The sequence below is a fragment of the Podarcis pityusensis genome, assembly GCF_964106645.2.
Source record: "Podarcis pityusensis genome assembly, chromosome: 3".
NCBI classification, from domain to species: Eukaryota; Metazoa; Chordata; class Lepidosauria; order Squamata; family Lacertidae; genus Podarcis; species Podarcis pityusensis.
In genome coordinates, this window is record NC_138026.1 from 90,542,690 (window position 1) to 90,566,978 (window position 24,289).

Sequence of the window (24,289 nt, forward strand, 5' to 3'; positions counted from 1 at the left end):
TCTTCTCATTTAAATTCAATCACAGTCACAAAACAAGCCTGGCTTAGACTAGCTGAGGATATAAACTTCATTTTCATCTCATTAGGCCACCTGGAAGCAGCAATCAGTGAGTAGTCCTGACGTCAATGGTCTCTCTGCTTCATTAAAATGTTAATTTCATGGCTTTAATTCCTTTTGTAAAACGTGCTGCTGTGGGACACTGATGATTCTCCCCTCAGCCCCCAACTAGACTGATCTCCATGCCATATTTCTTTTTATTGCCGAAGGGATTTTTCCTCCTGTTTTATTTTTTTTAGTTCTCTAAGAGGACACTGAGGACATTGGGCACATGTAAATATTTCTTGAAACAAGGAGTCCGTTTAAAAGCTTAAGAAGCTCATGAATTAATCATGACAAAGCTATCTAGGTTATATTGTTCTTTCACTATTTTGAAATGATCACAGCTTTGATAAGCATTTTACCCAACATTGGATCACTGAAATAAATTTACTATAAAAAAGATCCTATGTGAACCTATTTCTATACCAAGAATATTATTGGAAACCTTCTCTATGTGTGCATTGTTTGTTACTACCTCTAAAAGGTAAAGGTCCAGTCGCAGATGACTCTGGGGTTGCGGCACTCATCTCGCTTTACTGGCCAAGGGAGCCGGTGTACAGCTTCTGGGTCATGTGACCAGCATAACTAAGCCACTTCTGGCGAACCAGAGCAGCGCACGGAAACGCTGTTTACCTTCCAACTGGAGTGGTACTTATTTATCTACTAGCACTGCTTGCTTTCGAACTGCTAGGTTGGCAGGAACAGGGACCGAGCAACGGGAGCTCACCCCATCGCGGGGATTCGAACTGCTGACCTCCTGATCGGCAAGCCCTAGGCTCTGTGGTTTAACCCACAGACCACTAAACTCAAATATTATCAAAATTCTGTTTTAATGTCATCAGGTGGAAGTGTAAAGCAGCCACGAGTGCTTCATGGTTCAGGAGCATTTGCCAAACACCCCTTAAAATGTATAACCACCTAGTGGTGATAGAAAGGTATATTATTAAGAAAGGTTAAAATACAGAAACATAGAATCTTAGAGTTAGAAGAGACCCCAAGGGTCATCTAGTCTAACTCCCTGCAATGTAGGGATCTCAGCTAAAGCATTCATGGCAGACAGCCATCCAACCTCTGTTTAAAAACCTCCAAGGACTCTACCGCCTCTCACCGGAGTCTGTTCCACTGCTGAACAGCTCATACTGTCAGAAAGTTTTTCTGAATGTAAGACATTGTTGGTGAACCTGCCGACACTTCTCACAACTTAATGCAGAAAGTATTTTTTATTTCATAAGTATAAATTGTCAGCACAAAAAAAGAGTTGTAATTGTGGGGGCTTCATGGAGATTTTATAAAAGTATTTCAAATTTTACCTTTTTCTCTGGAGTGAATATTCATCTTTTCATTTAAGGCTTCATTTGCTTCTGTAGTAGTTTCTTCAGAAAATAAACCTTTTCCCCGTTCTTGGTCAAACCAACCATGGAAAAAAATAGCTGGAAAATTATATGAAGGCACCTTAGAACCTACTCTAAAGGAAACCACTGAAATATCATGAGGAAAGCCATATGAATAAAAGTGGGTCTCTTTAGTGAAACTGACTTCCTGTATAAAAGAAGGGATTTTTTTAAACCCAGGATTTGTGTTTGTGTGTGTGTTTTGTTTTAAGATTGGACTGGAATCTGACCAACTTTATTTCACCTTGGGAGGTTGTTGTTGATGATGATGAGAATCATCATCATCATTACATCCATTATGCTAATATGCACAAGTATGTAATTTTTTCATATTCCCTCCTATACATTGTAATAATTCTACACATTCTAATAATTCTATTCTACACATTCTACACATTCTAACAATACATTAATTGAATGAATGTGCATTCATGATAAAGAGCAAAAACAACTACCATGGGATAAACTTTGGAGGCAAATTAACTGAAAATGGCAGCTAAAACAATACAGCTTTCAGTGCCTGCTTAAAAGTTGACAAGGAGGTGGTCTGTTGAACTTCTCTGGAAAGAGTCTGGGTTCCATGATGAAAAAGGCCCCACCTAATCTCTGCCATCTGAAACTCTGTCAGAGGAGGGTTAACAAGAAGTGCCTCAGAAAAAGTTATTGAGCAAGTTCACATATGAGGCAGCAGTTTCTGAAGTACCAAACTGTTCCCATCTTGTTATAAATAAATTTAGTTTAAAATGGGAAAATATGCTAGAAAATATATCCCTTTATCCAACTGAGGGGGGGGTGTGGAAATCAAGGCTTAACAAAAAATGCTGGCTTGGATCCTAATATAAATGAACAAGGAATTCTAGGCAAGGAGAATTCCCTTCCTCTTCTCAGCATCCCCCACTCCTGATCCCACAGTCTTCAAAAACCAGGGGCCGACCTTTCAGAGAGGTTGTTCTGATGCCTACCTCGAGTGATATCCAATTGTGGCATCCCTTCTGTGCAACAGACTTCTGCTTTTGTAAGCGAGACTTCCCATTCCTCCTCTTCCCATCTGCAGCTCCCAACACATCCTCAAATCTGCTCTAGTGGGTTGGGGAACCTGCAGAGCAGATTGGAGCGAGGAGAGGAAGTCCCACTGTGCCCACTGACTATCTCAGATTTGGGACAGGGTGATGGAATTAGAGTCGTTCCCCTTAATAAATATTGAAATGTGTATTGGGAGGCAGCAACACCCTCTTTAGTAAAAATACAACTGGACTCGCTTTCAGTGCATCCTAATTCTGTCTGTCTCTTTCCTTTATATGATTGCATTTTTAAATGGCCTAGCACAGCCAATGAAAAACAATTGTACTAAATAAATCATATGTGCTACAAAGCAATATATCACAATTAGAAATCCATTATAGTTTAATTAGGCATTCCATTATTAAGTTGATGTATTTGGCTTCCTCCAGGTCTCTGGCTAATCCTGAAACAAATTCTTCTTTGTGGATAAATATTAGTCAGTCATAATTAAAGAGTGTTTATTGCAGCCAAGACTTTTAATTAAATCCCTTTCTGATTAAGATGGCTCCCTGAGTACTGGGTTTATTGAACTTAATAAGATTTGTCCACTTGTGTATTGTGGCATGGCAGAAACTGTTTCAGTGCCAGCAGATTAGCAGCTATAAGATCGTTTCTCCTCCTGTCCACTCATGGATTTAAACACCTGTCATTTTGAAAACTATATATAAGCTGCAGTCTGATCTACCACTTTATATTATTAGGCTAGCAGGCTGTTCACACAGTGATATATATAAACTATAATGACTGCATAGGAAACTTAATGTTGCCGCATCTTTAACGCTAAGTGGTTTTAAAAAGAGCCCCTCTTCTGCCGATCAGGGAACTGGATGCACGTTGAAACACAAATAGTTTATCCTTCTGAAACTGGTTACAGATAGGTAGCCGTGTTGGTCTGCCATAGTCAAAATAAAAAAATCCTTCCAGTAGCACCTTTAAGACCAACTAAGTTAGTTCTTGGTATGAGCTTTCGTGTGCAAGCACACTTCTTCAGATACACTGAAACAGAAGTTGCCAGATCCTTCTATATAGTGAGAAGGTGGGGAGGGGTATTACCCAGAAGGGTGGTGGGAATTGGAGATTGGCAGATAGCTGAGATGAGCCTGCTGACGACTCTTAACGACTGTAATAGGTCTTACAGGAAAAGGCAGGGGGTGAGAAGGTGAGAAATGGCTTAGTCATGTATAATGGGATAAGAATCCAATGTCTTTGTTCAAACCAGGTTTCTCCATGGTTTTAAGTTTGGTAATGAGTTGCAATTCAGCAGCTTCTCTTTCCAGTCTATTTCTGAAATTCCTTTGTAGTAAAACAGTTACTTTGAGATCTTGTATAGAATGTCCTGGGAGATTGAAGTGTTCTCCTACTGGTTTCTCTGTTTTGTGATTCTTGATGTCAGATTTATGTCCATTTATTCTTTGGCGTAAGGTTTGGCCTGTTTGTCCAATATAGAGAGCTGAAGGACACTGTTGGCATTTGATGCCATACACAATGTTAGATGATGAGCAATTGAATAGTCCCGAGATGGTATGTGTGATGTTGTTGGGGCCGGTAATGGTGTTGTCCGGGTGTATGTGGCAGCAAAGTTGGCATCTGGGTTTATTGCAGGCTCTGGTGCCAGTGTCCGTGTTAAGTCTGGTTGTAGTATTATTGTGGGTTAGGAGTTGTTTAAGATTGGGTGGCTGTCTGTAGGCAATGAAAGGTCTTCCTCCCAGAGCTTGAGAAAGAGAACTGTCATTGTCCAGGAGAGGTTGTAGATCTCTGATGATGCGTTGTACTGTTTTAACTTGGGAGCTGTATGTGATGACTAGAGGTGTTCTGTTATTTTCTTTTTTGGGTCTGTCTTGCAGCAAGTTCTCTCTGGGTATAAGTCTGGCTCTGTTGATCTGTTGTCTAACTTCATCTGCTGGGTATTTTAGTTCTGAAAAGGTTTGCTGTAGATCTCTTAGGTGAGAGTCTCTGTCTGTAGAATTGGAACAGATGCGGCTGTAACGTAGTGCCTGGCTATATACAATGGACTGTTTGGTATGTTTGGGATGGTAGCTAGAGGCATGTAGATATGTTTGTCGGTCAGTTGGTTTACGGTATAAGGTGGTGTCTATGCACCCATCCTGTATTTTTATAGTAGTGTCCAAAAAATGTATTTCTTGCATAGATTGATTCATTGTAAGGTTGATTGTGGGGTGAAAATCATTAAATTTCTGGTGAAAGGTGTCCAGGGTCTGTTGACCATGTGTCCAGATGATAAAAATATCGTCAATGTATCGTAGGTACAAGAGAGGTTTGAGTGGGTAGGAGTTTAGGAAAGAACTGAACAAGATTGTTAAGGAGCTACCCCCACACATCCAAGAACAGATCCTCACCAACACACCAACAGAACCTCGACCAGGAACTTTCTATCTTCTACCTAAAATACACAAACCAGGAAATCCAGGACGCCCCATCATTTCAGGTATTGGCACTATTACAGTGGGTGTCTCCGGTTATATGGACTCTGTTCTGAAACCATATGCCATCAGTGCTCCCAGCTATGTACGTGACACCACAGATTTTCTGAGGAAAATACAATCTTTAAATAATCTTCCCAACAATACTATACTAGCTACTATGGATGTGGAATCTCTGTATACCAACATCCCACACAACGATGGTTTACAAGCTATAAGGAACACCATTCCAGATAAAACCACAGCGGACCTTGCCACCAAACTCTGCCAATTTGTCCTTACCCACAACAACTTCAAATTCGGTGATGACCTGTTCCTTCAGATCAGCGGCACAGCAATGGGCACCCGCATGGCCCCACAGTATGCCAACATCTTCATGGCAGATTTAGAACAACGTTTCCTAAACTCCTACCCACTCAAACCTCTCTTGTACCTACGATACATTGACGATATTTTTATCATCTGGACACATGGTCAACAGACCCTGGACACCTTTCACCAGAAATTTAATGATTTTCACCCCACAATCAACCTTACAATGAATCAATCTATGCAAGAAATACATTTTTTGGACACTACTATAAAAATACAGGATGGGTGCATAGACACCACCTTATACCGTAAACCAACTGACCGACAAACATATCTACATGCCTCTAGCTACCATCCCAAACATACCAAACAGTCCATTGTATATAGCCAGGCACTACGTTACAGCCGCATCTGTTCCAATTCTACAGACAGAGACTCTCACCTAAGAGATCTACAGCAAACCTTTTCAGAACTAAAATACCCAGCAGATGAAGTTAGACAACAGATCAACAGAGCCAGACTTATACCCAGAGAGAACTTGCTGCAAGACAGACCCAAAAAAGAAAATAACAGAACACCTCTAGTCATCACATACAGCTCCCAAGTTAAAACAGTACAACGCATCATCAGAGATCTACAACCTCTCCTGGACAATGACAGTTCTCTTTCTCAAGCTCTGGGAGGAAGACCTTTCATTGCCTACAGACAGCCACCCAATCTTAAACAACTCCTAACCCACAATAATACTACAACCAGACTTAACACGGACACTGGCACCAGAGCCTGCAATAAACCCAGATGCCAACTTTGCTGCCACATACACCCGGACAACACCATTACCGGCCCCAACAACATCACACATACCATCTCGGGACTATTCAATTGCTCATCATCTAACATTGTGTATGGCATCAAATGCCAACAGTGTCCTTCAGCTCTCTATATTGGACAAACAGGCCAAACCTTACGCCAAAGAATAAATGGACATAAATCTGACATCAAGAATCACAAAACAGAGAAACCAGTAGGAGAACACTTCAATCTCCCAGGACATTCTATACAAGATCTCAAAGTAACTGTTTTACTACAAAGGAATTTCAGAAATAGACTGGAAAGAGAAGCTGCTGAATTGCAACTCATTACCAAACTTAAAACCATGGAGAAACCTGGTTTGAACAAAGACATTGGATTCTTATCCCATTATACATGACTAAGCCATTTCTCACCTTCTCACCCCCTGCCTTTTCCTGTAAGACCTATTACAGTCGTTAAGAGTCGTCAGCAGGCTCATCTCAGCTATCTGCCAATCTCCAATTCCCACCACCCTTCTGAGTAATACCCCTCCCCACCTTCTCACTATATAGAAGGATCTGGCAACTTCTGTTTCAGTGTATCTGAAGAAGTGTGCTTGCACACGAAAGCTCATACCAAGAACTAACTTAGTTGGTCTTAAAGGTGCTACTGGAAGGATTTTTTTATTTTGACTTCTGAAACTGGTTTCCTTCAGAGGCACATAGATGAGCTTGTTTGTGTATGATGCTCACCAAGCTCTGCTGGGAATGTTCACTTACTAACACAACTTATTTGAATAGTTTTAATGAAACAGCAAGAAATTTAGGCAGAGCATTAACTGCTTGAAGGAGCATGGGCCAGATTCCATCTGATTTGATTTAAATAACTAAGGAAAGACCTTAAGAGACTGATTAAACTCCAAAATTAGTCATCTTAGATTGGATGACAAGTTAATGCCTTACTATTAGTTGTATTTTCAAATGGTTTTGACAGAAAACGTGTAAGATGTAAGCATTATGAAGCAGAGGAGAACAATCAGTTACACCACAGTTTACATGCTAGGTGAAAAAAGAAAAGTTTTAAAATCTGCTCATGGCTTCTTTCCAATAATTGCTCATTAAGCAGTTTGGCAGTTTGTATCATTCCAGTAAAGCCAGTATATGTTATGTCTTGGGAGGGATAAGATTCACAAAATAAAAACAAAAACACCCATAAGAAGCCATTTCATGAGTTATGCAGTCATTTTCAGAGCTTACTTGAACCCGAATCCCCCAAATGACGACTATGTGCTTGAAGGTCATTAGAAAAATTCCAGTGTTCCTAGTTTAAACTTATTGTTAAACTTACCCTTTTTTATCTCCACTGGGACAGCACTATTCTAAAGACCCACTGATCTAATGGAGCTAGTTGCATGGTTCTTTGGATCCTAGCTAATGTTAATAGCCTTGCTGTTCACAGTAAAGCTCTCTGAATTAAAAACTGTTTTGTTATTTTGTTTGCTGCAGCTAATCTGTCATATTAGTGAATATTGTAAATGAATCGGTTCTTAACTTTATAGCTGTTTTCCTAAGCTACCAAGGGCCAGAAGGGCCCTTAATGATGTCTGAGATACAGTTGTGAAGATCCCTGAGCAGCTAAAGAGAACTCTCTAGTGGTTGAGTTGGGGCACTGATGAAAAGTGCAGAAATGAATTTTTGCATGGAGTATCTGGCAGCAACAAAATCTTACCTGCATATCTGGTTGGGGGGTGGTATCTCCCATTTTACAATGAGACTTCCAAGTGTGAGTTCTCTTTGAATAAGATTTTGAGACGGCCTCTAATTACAAATAGCAGATACTTAAGCCTTCTTAAGACTAGCAAAGGCCACTGGTTTGTCAGGCAATGTTAACTCTTGCTATTACCTACACATTATCTCACTTAAACAAAAAACAAAAACACTTGAACTGTCCATAATTCAGGACATGTTAAATGAGATCATCCACTTTATTGTAAAAAACTAGGAGTATGCACTACCATCAAGATTTGGTTCAGTTCTGGATTTGCTACCTCGGGAAGTAGTCCACTTCATCCCAAAATGTGTTGTGGCCTACCCCATTCAACTCTGGCTCCAGAATCAACTTCATGAATTCCCTTCATGAAAAATGAAGCTCTGCCCCTTCCGCTATTGTGGGGAATCAAAAACAGCCATTGCTCTGAGATAGGTGAAAACCCCACAGGACCTAAGCCAATCCGCCTGCAGGTAAAAATTCCTCCTCGATGCTGAGAACAAATCACCAACCAGTGTCCATAGGAACATTGCAGATAGAGACCTCCTTCATTGAAGAAAGTCACAAAAGTTATAACTATATACAGTGGTACCTTGGTTCTCAAACTTAATCTGTTCTGGGAGTCCGTTCAAAAACCAAGGCGTGGCTTCCGATTGGCTGCAGGGGATTCCTCTACTCAAGCGGAAGCCACATAGGATGTTCGGCTTCCAAAAATGTTCGCAAACAGGAACACTCTTTTCTGGGTTTGCGGCATTTGAGAGCCGATTTGTTTGGCAACTAAGCCATTCGGGAACCAAGGTTCCACTGTACAAAGAAGGGCAGGTGGGGAAGTTAGAAGTCCCTGACCCACACAGGAAAGGCCGGCTGCCTCCACTCCACAAGCTGTTGGGGAAGCAAGTTGGGGAACCAGGATGTTCAGCAACGTGAAAACTATTGTCAAATACATGGCATGCTGGATTTGATTGCAGCAATAGGCCTTCACCCCTGGAATTTAATGGTTCACGCAAGCAGACTAATTTCATGAACAGGGTAATGTTGAGGCACATTCATGGGTTTTTCACACAACAGGAGGGATTTTGTGTGAGGTAGTGACTCTGTTGTTACGCTGATCATATGAGCAAAGGGTTTTGTTCTTTTTAGAGGAGGTGCGGGACATGGGCCTATTGTCAGAACTCATTTTCTAAATCTTAGAACAGGGCTATTTCAGTCTGAGTGCCGCATTCCCTTCTGGTCAGAGGCGCCGAGTTGGGTGGGGGGTGCATGTGTGTGTGACGTAACTGTTTCAGACACTGTGTGGCCAGGGGCAACCTCCAGCCAGGCTGCCTCCTGGGTTGTCCTCCTGCCAGGCTGTGCAGCGACGTTCTGCTAGACTGTGCCAGTCCTCACTGCATCTTCCAGTGCTGCGCGGCCTGAGGCAACCTCCAGCCAGGCCGTGTGGCATCTCCCAAGGCAGGATTGCGGGAGAAACGTAAGAGGAAGGGAGAGGATGGGCTCAGCCTGTTCCACCCCCTCAAGATTGGTGGGTTTTGGTCCCGTCCCAACAGACTTTGGGGGAGCTGGCACCTATGCTTCTGGTCAACTTTTCAGGGGTTGTATGCCAGAGGTAGACAGGGGCAGAGGCAAAAGTAGGCAGAGCACCACATGTAAATTTTACCCTTCTACAGCAGGCTAGTTTCTGCACACACTCGTAGACATTTCTCTATCCTCCACTCAGACAAGCAGGCAAGAGGCAGCAGAGTTTAAGGACACATTCCAGCTTTGCAAAAACACTTGAGATGTGAAGGAGAGCGAACGAGAAGAGGAGTTAATTGGGGTGAGTGTGGAAGGTTGGATAAAGAGACCTCAGTCCTGAGCTTCCCTGCCTCAGACGCAGGCAAGGTATCATGATTTAATATCCAAAATCAGTTTAAATGTTTCTACCTTGTAATAATGTGTGCATTCAGGGACAGCAGCACACATGCAAGTTCTCCACGTGGCATGGATTTACGCATTCGCTTCAATGCCAGTAAGTGTTTCACACAGTCCATTGTACACTGAAGTGGGGGGGGGGGGGCATTGTTGCTTATGTAGGCCATGCATGTGGACTGAAGCTGCCAAAGGGCTCTAACTTTGACCATGCACCATTTATTTTACGTCCCATAACTGTGTTAACAGCGATGGCTGTGAGAGCTTGTCTACATAGATTCAAAATTATGTGGTCCTGAGAAGGGAACAAGTTTGCATAATTGGGAGAAATGTGCAGTTGTGAAGCCTGTAAACTGAGTTAGATAAACAGAGTCCGTGAGTCAGTTCTGCCTGGTCATCCTGAAGAGGCTGAAAATAACTTGTTTTTCCACCCTTTTGACCTTCTCCTATCCCACTTTTTGTATGTTGTCTGTGCTTTATTTATAGCTCATTCGCTTTGTAATTCATAGAATAGCACTTCAGAAGCTGCAGGAGAAAGAGAAGCATTGCTATGAAGGCTAAAATGCAGCTGCCAGGTTGGCACTAGGATGAATGCAGTCCCTTAGTTAGAATATTACACATCACAACAGCTGATTTTGTCCTGTTGCCCATATCCTTTATGTGCCCAGACTTTGCTCTTCAGTGAATCCTTTCTCAGTACACAAAAGGCAGCCTTCAAAGGACAGTTGTATTGGGGGGGGGCAGTTGACATTGTTTGAACTTTGGAGCAAATGAAGGGCTTTTCTGCACAAAGAATGCCTCAAATGCATGTTATCCTGGACACAATAAGCTTGAAAGCCCTTATCTCGTATCTCATAAGAGAGGAAGAAGAATAACTATGTAGTGGTCCACTTCCTTTTTTAACAATGTAGGTAGCGTCGGCACTGGAAAGGAGAAGTGCACAGCCTCTCAAGAACTTTAAACACAAATAAAAGCCTAAAGTGCAGCGGTGGGGAACTGATTGACCCCTAGATGTTGTTGCCCTCCATGTCAACCAGCATGGCACATGCAGCAACACCGGGAGGGCCACAGGTTCCCCACCCTACCCTAAAGGGTGGGACAGAAAAAATGAGTTTAAATAGGTTGCACTCCTAAGTGGAAATAATTACTTACTTGGCACAGTAATACAAGCAGTAGGAATTTACTGCTGACTAAACTTGCATAGGATTGGGGTGCATAAAAAAAAAAAAAAAAAAAAAAAAACCATTAGCAATCTGGCCAGGATTACAAATTTTCAGGACACAGGTGGCAGATCTCTTGTCATGTAAAGAAAGCTTGGGAGATAATAAGGGTCCTGTTGAACTCTTTGCTGATATCTGGGTAAAGTTGCTTCTTGTTGCAAAGGCAGGAGTGCACAATGACATTCTTAGGCGCGCATTTAGGATTCTTTCCTTGCCTCGCAGTTGGCCTTTGGCAGAGGTTTCATCAGCTTTTGGCAGTTAGATTTTGTTCTGGCAAGATGCCAGGAGTACAGTGCAACCTCATTCGTCTGTACGGCCTGCAAGACACCCAAACCCTTTTGATAAACATGCAATTGAGAAGGCAAAAGTGCTATTTATTTTCCATGCAGATTCATTTACATAGCTTGCCAGAAGGGACACATCCCAGCTTTCGATAGCTAGACTTTCCTGACAACCAGAATGTTTACCCTGTATAATGTTCAGTAGAATCACTATGGTACCGTTAAAGCCGGATTGAATGATTGGGTTTTAATTCTGCAAATTGTGTCTTTGCTCTATGGACAGGTGTATCGTAGCCTGAAGAGGGGATGGTAGTGAGCTAGATGCTTAAGGCTTGGTTTCACCCAGTTTTCTTTAAACCTACATTCTCATAGAGCTGGAAGGGACCACGAGGATCATCTAGTCCAACTCCCTGCAATGCAGGAATCTTTTCCCCAACATGGGTCTCGAACCCGTTACCCTGAGATTAAGTCTCATTATCTACCAACTGAGCTATCAGGTTGCTGTGTAATGTTATTGATGTTATTACTGAAATGCTGTTTGAAGTATATGCCCCCTTTACCAATTTTGTTTCCCCCAAAAAACTACAGGTTGTGGCTTCTGCTTGCATTGTTCACCAACCCCATCTGCCCCCTTCACCCCCACCCCATTGCCAATCCCCCCCTCTTTACAACTCACCCCAAACCCCTCCTCCTCCTCTCCTCGCATCTCACCTTTTCCCCTTTCCATCTCGCTCACAATTCACCCACCCCTCCCCCATCAGATTGCCCAACCCCTTCCTCATAGGTCACACACACACACCCAAAAAAGTCCTGCATCACGACTCCCACATATTGCCACCCGCTGGACCCCCCCACCAGCTGTGCTTTGCACTCTCCTCAAGTGTTTTGGCCTGTCTTGAATGCATCCTTCAAGTGTTATGTCTCTTGCTTTCATGGATCGAGAGATGAAGGGCAGGAGAAGGGGTGGAAATCTCCAACTTCCGCGCATCTAGAATGTACCCAAGTACAGTGGTGCCTCGCAAGACGAAATTAATTCATTCCGTGAGTTTTTTCGTCTAGCGAATTTTTCGTCTTGCGAAGCACGGTGTCGGAAAAGTTTTGGAAAAGCTTCAAAAATCACCAAAAAACTCAAAAAAGGCTACCACACCGCGTTCTATGAGTTGCTCCTCGAAGTCAAGTCGCAACTGTATTAACGGTGTTAAGAAAAAGGAAGCAAACTTGCAAAAAACGCAAGACGTTTTCGTCTTGCGAAGCAAGCCCATAGGGAAATTCGTCTTGCGAAGCAGCTCAAAAACCGCAAAACCCTTTCGTCTAGCGAGTTTTTCGTATTGCGAGGCATTCGTCTTGTGGGGCACCACTGTATACAAAAGAAAGTCATATCCATTGCTCTGCCCGAACTGGCCTGTGGCTTCTGGGAAGTTTTCCAACTGTAGCCCTTGGGCTGACAAACTCGCCTGATTTAGGCAAAGAGAACAGCCAGCTTGGTGATCCATTTGGATGGCATATGCTGCCCTGGATTCCACCTCAATAAGCCGGTTGCAATGTAATTTTGACCATTCCAAGTCTTAACTTCTGCTTCCCAAGATCTTTGCAGGCAAACCTACATTCCATACTACATCGTTTGGATTTTTTCACCCACTGGCTTTTATTTTAGCCACCTCACAAGATGAATGCGTTATTTTCATAAACCAAGTAAAGAAAAGCTTTCAGATACATCTTAAGAGCTTGATATGTGCCAAGGATGAATAATTTCCCGTGATAGTAAGATAGAAATTTAACCAATGAAGTTAAATTTGTGTAAATTCAAGCTAGATGCTTTTAATAAAAGGAGAATTTCAAAAATCCAATGCGATAAAAGTGACTTTTCTTTTGCTTTTGAAAATGCATTTAACTGAAGAGAGTGATTTATTAGGGAAGCTTTTACTTTGGTCACAAGCTTACTTAGAGTTTTGGGAGTTGCCTTTTGCTGGCCTCAGACATAATGCCTAAAACAATTAGCTTTGCATTGTAATTATTGAGAGAAAGATGTGACGTCTGTAGATCCTGAAATATGAGCGACTTTAAGTGGAATGCAAATAGGTCAAAAGAAATATTAATAGAAAGGAGCCAGACAATAATGCTTTCTGGATTGTCTTTTGCTTAGTAACTTCTAAGTAGCTGGAGCCAGTGCCCATTTTAGTGCTTTATCTTTATTAGGAATTGTTATGCATGAGTTCCTATTAGTTTGCCAGCAGTGGAATACTGATGCTTCTGTTTTCTGAGTTGCTCTGTTCTTAGAAGTGTGCTAACTCCAGATACAAAGAGCATTCTTCTGCTTAGTACATTCATTCGGAGGGTAGATTCATTCTATTAAATTATTAAGACTCCATTAGTCAAGATTATGTTAGAACAGGCAAGATTTTTCACTTCGTTTTTGTAAAATTTTGACTAACTTTTTACAAATAAAGAAATTGTTTAGACAGATGATTTGAATGATGTGTTAAGTCCCAAGCTGGATAAACCGTGGTCCAAGGAAAGAAAGCATCAGTGAAATTCAGGTTACCAACCAATGTAGGGATATATATGAAATCCCTGTTATTAATAGATTGTGGGAGATATTGTGCTAAAGAAGAGATTGTGCTTTTTATGCTATATGACATTACACTAAAGAAGAGATTATACATTTTATTCTTTACCTCATTACACATACTTAAGTAATGACATTATTTGGATTGCCCCTACTATAGTGTGGGAAGTTTATCAAGTAATAATAGCAGCAGGTACAATGCAGCTCATAATCTGGTTATACTAGGAAGGAAGGAAGGAATTTTCAATGTACTATAGTGGTAGAGAAATTACAAAGCAAATATTCTGGAAATCAAATATATTGGTGAAATCTTATGCATATTTACTCAGAAGGATTCAGTCAGACTTTGTATGAGGTAAATGTATAAAGCAATGTGGCCTTAAAGAGTTGCACTGAGGACAAGCTAGTATGAGCTCTATTCTGCAGGAGTTTTAGATTGTGCATTCTGTATCCTTAACAAGTAGATCTTGTTTAACAAGACTGAATGTTCTGGATCTGCAGGAGAATGAGGACAGGGCTTTTTTTTAAATATATATATTTTTATTAGTTTTCCAATATAAAACTATACAAAACAAATCATCCAATTTATCACCAACATCTTTTTTTTTTACTTCCATCAACATGTCTGATAATTCTCCGTCTTAATCACTTCTTACACATTTCTTAATTTAATATTGCACTACAATAATATCCTAATTTACCTTATTTTTTAAACAATATTTCTACCATACATTCTCACAGAGCTTCCTGAAAGCTTACAAACGTTATCTGGTCATCACATGTAGTTTTCATATAATCTGTGAATTTAATCCAGTCTTCAGTGAATCTCTGGTCTCGTCGGTTCCGGATCCTTCCTGTTAATTTATCAAGTTCTGCGTATTCCATTAATTTCATTCTTCAATCGTAGGTAGTTCTAATTGTTTCCATTTTTGGGCCATTAATATTCTTGCTGCCGTTACTGCGTATAAAAATAACTTCCATTCTTTCTGGACAGGGCTTTTTTCAGCTGGAACTTGCTGGAACTCAGTTCCAGCACCTCTCAGGTGGGCGCCATTGCCATTATAAGAGAACAAGCGAGGCGTTTGTGGTGAATTCCAGCACCTCTTCTTTTCTAGAAAAACAGCACTTAATATGGATCACAAAGAGCCTTTCTTGTGAGACAGATCTTAGGACGTTTCAGACATACTTGAAAACTGTTTTCGTTCTCACCCAAGGCATTGTTACAGCTACTGCTGCTAAGGCTCATTTACATTTTCTTAGTTTTCAAATGAAGGCTTACCGTGCTTTGAAAATTCATGCAGGCTGTTGCAGGAGAGGGCACAGCCCCACTTGTTGGGACAAGAAAGTATGCAGGTGTATGCTATTCATGTTGGACGGAGGACCAATTATTCATTCCAGGTGCTCTCATAAGTGACATCCAAAGCACATGAAGCTTGACAATTCAGTTGTAATTTCCGTTCCTTGCATTGACCTCAGTCAAACTCAACAGTGGTTTTCCTGCAGTTTTCAAAGTGTAGTAAAAGTCACGCAGAACCACAAGGCAGTCTCGCTGGTGATTTTAGCAGCATAGATCTCCATGTCTAAAGGCTAGCGTATTTCTTCAGATGTACCATCAGGAGGCTCTTTGAAAGCTGCCTGCCATACTTGAGAAGTATAGATTTCAGCTTGTAGCAGAGTGGTAGCACCAGAAAAATATGTGAAGTGCACAGAAGGAGCGCTGTATGTTTTGGAGAAAAATGGGAAGGGACCTTCCTCACATTTTAGATTTGTGAAAGAGGGTCACTTTAACACTTCCATCCTTGACATTTTCTCTATAAGTATTTTCAATGGATTTTTGATGAAATGTCAACTAACTTTGCTCAAAGTTGAAGCTTTACTTTAATTTATACTTTATAATTTGTGTGTGAAAACTTGCTTTCCTTCAACTGACCACAGGGACCTAGCAAGGAGGGTGAGGGGTCTTTGCAATCCATGAAACACAACTTTTGTAAGCCAACTGGGAATCATGCATACAGAGGCTGAAACAGACCCGGAGAAGATGTTAAGACCGTCAGTCATCAGTTGCTTTTATTATTCCTTATATAACACATAACACCAGCTGCATGCTGGGTACTGTATAATGTCCAGAAATAGCATGATCCATGGTCCAAAAGGGTTAGAATCTACGTTAGTTCAACAAGGCAGAGGAAAAATGAATCAATATCAGGGATTTCCAGTGACAGAAGGAGCCTATGACATGGGGGACCATTGTGGCCCCCCACTAGATGTTTTTGACTAGAGCTCCAGTCATCCCTGACCATTGATCATGATGGTTGGGGCTGATGGGAATGATAATCCAAAACATCTGGAGGACACCACATTGGCTACTTCCGGGCCATAACATCTGACAGAATGATAAAGTAAGGTGGAAATAAAATCCTATGCTAAGAGTGGCTGTGCCAGCACATAAATGTTTAGAACCAGGTCATAGCAAAAGTACGCAGTCACAATACTACAAAGCATATACTCCCATTAGCATTGCAACAGTGTTGTGATGACATGGGAGAGGTATGCCGATGGAAATATTTGACAAAAATGCCAAAGAGCAGAATTTTGAAAGCAGAGAGAGAGATATTTTATACCCAACTATGCAACATGTTTGGGACGCGGATGGCGCTGTGGGCTAAACCACTGCGCCTAGGACTTGCCGATCGGATGGTCGGCGGTTCGAATCCCCACGACGGGGTGAGCTCCCGTTGTTCGGTCCCAGCTCCTGCCCACCTAGCAGTTCGAAAGCACCTCAATGTGCAAGTAGATAAATAGGGACCGCTCTCCGGCGGGAAGGTAAACGGCGTTTCCGTGTGCTGCTCTGCTTCGACAGTAGCGGCTTAGTCACGCTGGCCACGTGACCCGGAAGCTGTCTGCGGACAAGCGCTGGCTCTTGGCCTCTTGAGCGAGATGAGCACGCAACCCCAGAGTCGGTCACGACTGGACCGTATAGTCAGGGGTCCTTTACCTTTACCTTTATGCAACATGTTGCCCATTTCCAGTATGTGTACAACTATAACAACAACAAAAGCCCTCCTGAAGCAGCCGGCCTGCATTTCCAGACAACCATTGTTTTAAATCTCTAATGCACTCAGCTCTACCCCAGCCAGCAGACTGAAGTTTTAAAAGGAAATGCAAAATAAATTAATGTGCTGGCACAGCTTATCTTAAACGTCATATCCAGTGAGTGTGGCACCCACATCGAATTAGGCAAGCTGACTTTAGATTGCATAAAAATAATGTCGTATTATTGCTATTTATTATTTATTTAACTCACTCCTCTTTTTGAATGAAAAGTAACTCAAAGCCACTTTTAAAAAATCTGGGACACTGTTAGGCAAGAAAGTAGTGTGCTGTGTTAGAGCTGGCATTGGTGCACATACGCAGAGCGTAAATAATAGTGTAGACCACTTTTCATCTTAAAAGGAAGCAGCAATAGAAGATACATAGATGACTTAGCTTGCAGTCCTAACAATGTCTACTCCAAAGTAAGTTGTATTGAATTCAATACTCCTTGATAAGTGGGGTGAAAATTGCAGACTGCGCTTCGGTTGAATTTTTGGAATTAAATAGATAAGATTTTCAAAAGTTCTTTTGATTGAAGAGGAGAACACAAATGGCAAAACATAATCTTAAAGGCTTGTGGCCTATTTTCCTGGACCTAGAAGACAGAAAATGACATTTTATAATGGATCTCTTAGATTTTTAGGTGATTCTGGTTTCAGTTGTTCACAATATCTAATCAGTGCTTGGTTCTGTGAATACTGACCAACTGTATTCATAGTCTTTATCTATTTCCCTCTAGGCAACAACCTTGATGCTATCCATGACATAACAGTGGCATATCCTCAAAACATTCCTCAAACCGAGAAGCATCTTTTGTATGGAAACTTCCCAAAGGAGATTCATTTTCACGTCCAGAGATATCCAGTACAGTCTCTGCCAACCTCTCGGGAAGAACTGCAACTCTGGTGTCAGAAGCGCTGGGAAGAAAAGGAAGAAAGGCTTCGTTTGTTTTATGAAGGCAAAAAATACTTTGATGCAACCAGAAGAAGCAAAATTCCACCCTGTAAATCTGAGTTCAGGGTCATGGTTGTTAAGTGCATTTCACTCTTTTACTGGACATCTTTCACACTGGCTATGTTTGTGCTGCTATACTTGTACAGTTTTGTGCGGTGGTATTTTGTGATTCTTGTTGTCATTTTTGTTATGCAACAAAAAGCATTTGGTGGGCTTGAATTGCTGGAACTTGCATGTCATCGGTTTTTTAGTAAAAAATTACGCAACTCAGAAAGAGACTAAATTTGGTGTATGTTGTGGGGAGGGGGGTTAAGTTTGTGGGCATTTTTCAAATGTGCCACAGGGTTTGCAAAAGTGGGAGGAGATTTTGCATGAGAATCATTGGTCTGTCTTAATGCTGTGGTTGATTAATACACTGTGCACTTATATTGTAAAAGGAGAAAGAACAGTCATGTGAATTTTTAATTTTTGAATGTATTTTCAGAGTTTCTCTCTTTGGCAGCTAGCATATACAATGTCTCTGCAAAATAATTTGCCAACCAATCACATTTTATAGCGCTTGAGCCTTTCGGGAGCTATAAATAGCTAGGCAAATTGTCGTGCTAAAAGCAGTGGCCTGTGATCCCTACATGGCCTTGCCATAAATAAATTGTGAAATTTGAAAGTCCCCACTCATTACATGGTCCATATTGGCCTTTCTTTAGCTCTTTCCCCCTTTTCCCTTTCTGTGAGAGAATCATCATTAGTATCAGCAAATTTTCTGACCTGCAGAATGAGAAAACAAAAGATGTTAATTTGGGTCTATTTTATTATACTCCATTTTTATATGCCTGTTCTGTCTGTTGATTAAACTGGTACAACTTGTACACCTCAGTTTTTAAACAAGCTTCGAAACAAGTTTTGAACATGTATTTTGAAACAAGTTTCAGTAAAAATCAGTTGTGTTGATCTTGAGGTAAATATTATGGCAAAGGATTTTCATGAAGTTTCAACAAATATTTTGTCAGCAATCCACCTAAGGCTGGCTGTATTGAAGTCCTGTGAATGGTTTGTAATATTTTAAGATAGTAGGCAATCTCATGTTTAAAACTGGATTGGCCTACAACATAAAAACGTACCAAACCATCCACAAGATAGGAAATAGGGAGCCAGCCCATAACACGATTGTTCAACACCAACAAAGCATCTTTATGCCCACACATTTAGAAGAACCAGTTAGATTTTTTATTTTTAAAAAAATCTCCCATTTGGATTGTGATGAAACATGAGAAAAGTTAAAGAGTTTTTGTTGTTTGCTTGTTTGCTTTAATAATGTGTTTTTAGATCACAAATGTCACAAATGGCACATGTAGATATGCTCACCTCACGAAGATTCACATGATAGGTGTCAGTAGCTGAATCACCCCTCATTTCCTATCCAGGTGCTGAGAGTATAAAGAGAATGGCACATTGGCTTTGCAATTAAGGAAATCATACAGATGTACAGGACTTGAATGTTTGAAAAACATGATGGGTTTTCACACAGTGTATTCGAAGCATGAGTTTCAGCATTGCTGTGAAGAATTTCGCCTCCTTGATTATGTGAGAGAAAATATTTTTATTTTTTGTTTCGTTGCTTAGTTCTACTGGTCAACATTTGGAAGCCTCAGCCAGTAGGAACACCTTTACCTGCTGAGGTTAAAGTGGCATCCTATAGATGGCAAGTGAAGTTGAGGCATCATGTCCACAGTCACTCCACCCACCCCAGTGTAACTCCCCTACAGCAAGAAACAGGAGGCTGAAAAATGACTCCTAGAATGCCAAACAGAGGACTCTCACAGTGCCACCTCCCCTTTGCTCCAGAAAGTCCTTTGCACAGGACCACTTCCCAGTAAAAGGGGATGCCTGAACAACTAGTGAGCCAACAAGCTAAAACAAACAAACACCAAGAGCCACCTATCCACCAGGGAGACTGATAAATCTTGTGTTTGCTGCCTGCCAGACAAAATCAGGTTGTCAAGCCCCTGGCAGGCCGCAACATGTGGCTGGTTGGACCTTCTGTGGTCTTGGAAGGTCACCATTCTCAGTGTCTCAGACACTCTGGTTTATATGCTTCTTTCATGAACTGCTTCCTGTTTTCTAGAGCACCTGTTACCTTTGCTTTTGACATAAAAATAAATGGGGGAGCCGCTGTCATGCAAACTACCAGAGTGGGGAGAGCTTTCTAGGAAGAAGAAACCGATCTCTATTCAGTGGAGGGAAGGGGGACCTGTGACCCTCCAGATATTGTTGGACTACAAATCCCTATATCCCTAACTGCTGCCTGTGATGACTGGGAATTGTAGGCCTGGCTACATGTTGGCTGCCCCTTCTCTATTCACTCTCTTGGCCACTCTGGAAATAACCCCACACTTGCTAAGAAGCAAGTTCCCTACTCTCTCTAGTGACTTGAGACTACATATATTCCTTGAAATGTCCTAGCTTAGTTATACGTCATCTCTGTTGACTAAGCACTTTCCCCCCAGCACTTTTTCTTAGAATTACAGTGAACTCTTTTTACGGACTGTATTTGTCATCAATTGGTTATAGCTGACAAAGTTCCCTTCCCTGCCCTGAATATAATTAGTAAGACGGAGCCATAAGCCAACACTTAAGGTATTTATTGTTGATCTCATTAAGTGTCATGTCTGCTTCCATGTCTTCGTTCAAACCTTGTTGCTTCTGCAATGCATTTTTATAGGTTCATTTTATAAATAAATTGTATTAAGAGACAACTGGGGTACAAAAGGTCTCCAGACTAGCCTTAGTTTTCAGGTTTTACCAAACTGTTAGAATGTTTTAGCCACAAACGAACAAACCTATTCTACAGCAACAATAAAAGAATTTCAAATGCACATTGGTGTTATTGTATTCCTTGGTATAATATCCATGGTGAATTAGACCCTTTTTCATAAAATGAAGACATTGCTTCTTTCTGCAGCCTTTTACTGAGAGATTGATTTACTATTAAGGCATCCAATCTCAAAGGTTCAAAGAGGTTGTGATATTGCATTGTAGCAGAATAATAACAGCAGACCAATTCAAATAGAGTGAGAACATGGCATGAGAAGAGCCTGCCGGATCAGACCTGCAGCTCAGCTAGTCCAACCTTCTCTTCTCCCAGAAGCCAACCAGATACCTATGGGAAGCCAACAAGCAGGACCTGAGCACAACAGCACTGTCCCCTCCTGTTGTTTTCAGCAACTGGTATTCAGAAGCATAGCACCTCCAGCTGTGCAGGGAGAACATATCCATTGGGGTTCATCAACCCATCAACAGCCTTATCCTCCATCAATTTGTCTAAGCATCTTTTAAAGCCAGACAATTTGGTGGCCATTGCTTTCTCTTGCGGGAATGAATTCCATAGTTTTAACTACGTGCTGTGTGAAGAAGTAATTGGTTTTGTCTAGCCTGTATTTCCAACATGGAACCACACTGGATGCCTCTGAGTTCTGGTCTAATGAGAGAGGGAGGAAAAGTTTCCCCTAACTACGTTCTCCATACCATGCTCTTGCCAAAATCATTCTTGGGTCAGCATACAGTCATACCTCGGGTTACAGATGCTTCAGGTTGCGTGTTTTTCGGGTTACGGACCCACCGAAACCCGGAAGTACTGGAACGGGTTACTTCTGGATTTCAGGGGTCGCGCATGCACAGAAGCACTAAATCGCACTTTGCGCCGAATCGCAGCCCGCGCATGCACAGACACACCGCTGCGGGTTGCGAACGTGCGCCCCACACAGATTACATTCGCAACCCAAGCATCCACTGTACTCTAGGACTATTCAGGCATTATCAGGCTTACAAAACAATATGTTTAAAATGAATATTTTGAGAGCATTTCAGCAGTTCAAAAGAAAGGTTTAGAAATGTATTTTTCTGTTGACAGTTTAAATCACAGATTAATACAGAAACAAGATGGGTGAATATATGAAAAAGTGACACAGACTGCAAATGGACTGATTTGCACAATTGCTCTGTAAAACGGGTGATTACCCAACTGCAGTCATCAAAATTACTGTGTGTCTCCTATTTGCTTCTTCAGTGTTCACAACAGACCCAGAGGCCTTTTAAGCTAGAGAAGACTCTAAACAAGTTTTCTGTTAAATGACATGACATTATCAGCCAACATTTCCCATGCTATTCAATGTTTGGTCTTTGATGCAGTCTGAGTGTAGTTTTTCTTCTTTGGATGACCATGCTGAGGCAAGATGGTGTGCACCCTGAGCCGGTAAATATACAACTTTGCTAGGCAGTGACAGGGATGCAGCTAATTCTCTTCATTCCTAAGGCTTAAAAATGCATCCTGTGGTGTTGTTTTTTCTCCATTCAATATAATGGAGACAAAGTGGTATTACAATTTGAGTTTTGTGTTAGGTGTGAAATCATCACAAGCCATAAGTAATTTATGTCTTTTTCCTTGTAGATTTTTCACTACCCCTTTCCCCAGTCCCATTGTTTCCAGTGGAAGTGGAAATAACCACACAAGTGCCAGTGCTGGCATAGTTTCACATTTGTTCTGGGGGCATGTCTAGGAAATGAGGGGGACTTTAGATCGGGCAGATCCAAAGGCTTCCCTTGGATGAAACGGGGCTGCATTTAGAACACAAGAGCCCAGCCTGGAACAGGCCGTCTCCCCTGGTACGCCCCACAGAGGACACGGTCAGGGAGATGAAACAGCCCCAGAAGGAGCTTCAGCTAGGGAAAGCTGTGTGTATGGGGAGCTGTGAGGTTCCCCTAACTGTGTCCCTATATTACATTTAAGCTCAGTCAATCAGCTTATAGAATTCATGGTCTGGTTCCAGACTTAAGCTCTCTCAATGATGCACAGGGCAGTAAGATTACTTGGAACCTGGAGTTCTTCCAGGGACAACTGAAATTACTGAGTCATTAATTAGGTAAATGTGACAGGAAGTCACAAAAAGACTAAGATACTGAAACAATTTAAAACAACAACAAGAAGGAGAAGGTGACGCATCGTTTTTCACTTGTGACGTAAGTACTTTGTACGCGTGCCCAACACAAATAGGAGGTTGCTCACCAGGCTGGGTAAGAAGCGAAATCAAAACACATCTATATTTATCAAGGTTGCATAACACGTGGATCTAAGGTCAGTTCAGGAACTGCTAGTGTCATAGGTGGAGTCAGCAAAGCTGATGGCCTAAAAATGAGCATATATTTAGCTGACAGGCTGTCACAGGGTTGTCTGTGTGAGAAAAATGGGTCCTTTAATAACCACAATGCTCTGCTTTCTTCAGGCCCCTCCAGATGTCCTGTTCATTGAGCCGTCATGATTTGCTTATTCAGAGGTTAGGTCTTTCTCAGCATTTGTTCTGATTTATGGCATAGTCATATGAGCAAAATATCCCCCCTTCCTTTGCCACTGGGGCTTCTAAGCTCTTGGCCACTCTACCCCTCACATGATCCCATGGGGCAATATTGCTTCCTGAGGGCTCTTGTGAGGATAGAATGACCAGCCTCATATAGCCAACATGCTTAAGTCTAATTAAAGTATGAAGGGGTTAAGACCATAGAGTAAGCTGTCCTGCCAGGCTTAACTCACCTTGGGAGGGTCTAGGTGATCAAGACTTTGTTCCCTTTCAGTCTACCTGAGAAGCTCAGCATGTGAGGAGATCTGAGCTGGCTGCGGTGTCTGAGACCACATGGTTCTGACAAGCCACTTTTGAGCTGCTATATCATTAATTTAGGAACATTCAGTGCCCTAGCAGTGATGGGGACTGGTGTTGACTCACCTCCTATTGTAAGGAACGATCACTGAAAACACCCATGAAGTGCTTTGACCACTTAGGAAAAAGCACAAGAGAAATGCTAAGGGTGGCTATTATCAGATCCATGGCTGGGCTTTCTCTTTACCTTTCATGTCATATAAAAATGTCATGTTAATATGCGGTAATTCAATAGTTGCTCAGGCCAGACATAAAGCAAATGCAAGGAGCCATGTTTGTCAGGCAAACATCAAAGCTGTATATTATTCAATGCATATGGTCTCTTTGTCACTGTTTTTATTTTTATTGGCCTGTTCTTCTTAATTTTATTGACTTACTGCCCTTGAGACACCTTGTAAAAGTTTACCATAAATGTATTTATGGGGTATGAATACATTAAATAAAATAAATATGTGGCTAATGTATTCCTGCTCACTTGGCTTTTAAAAAAACAACCTGTATCCTTGAACAGTGATATATATTAGGATTATTGTGTGGGCGAGGAGTGGGCACTAGAGCAGGGTATCGCCTGAATTACAAAGAGGATCAGGGTGACTTGGGGAAGGGTTTCACGTTTCCAAATATTGCATCCCATTTTTGCACAAAAAGAAAAGTAGTAGACTTCCCTTTTTGTTGTTGCTTTTAAAAAATAAAAGTTTAAA

The 24,289-nt window shown here is 41.5% G+C and overlaps 1 protein-coding gene and 1 long non-coding RNA gene across 2 annotated transcripts in view; one reads left to right on the forward strand and one right to left on the reverse strand.

Moving 5' to 3' along the window:
* The window catches only part of LCLAT1 (lysocardiolipin acyltransferase 1), an 88,289-nt gene extending 67,533 nt beyond the window's left edge, over window positions 1-20,756 (forward strand). The window contains exon 6 of the mRNA XM_081000258.1: window positions 17,669-20,756. Coding sequence (XP_080856384.1) covers window positions 17,669-18,165 — 497 coding nt within the window. The 3' untranslated portion in view covers window positions 18,166-20,756. The remainder of the gene's footprint in view (window positions 1-17,668) is intronic.
* LOC308474260 lies at window positions 14,367-17,661 on the reverse strand. The gene is made up of 2 exons (XR_013984628.1): window positions 16,838-17,661; window positions 14,367-16,461 (listed from the first exon to the last, which is right to left on the reverse strand). It is a non-coding gene; the product is annotated as an uncharacterized lncRNA (long non-coding RNA).
* Window positions 20,757-24,289: the final 3,533 nt, after the last annotated feature.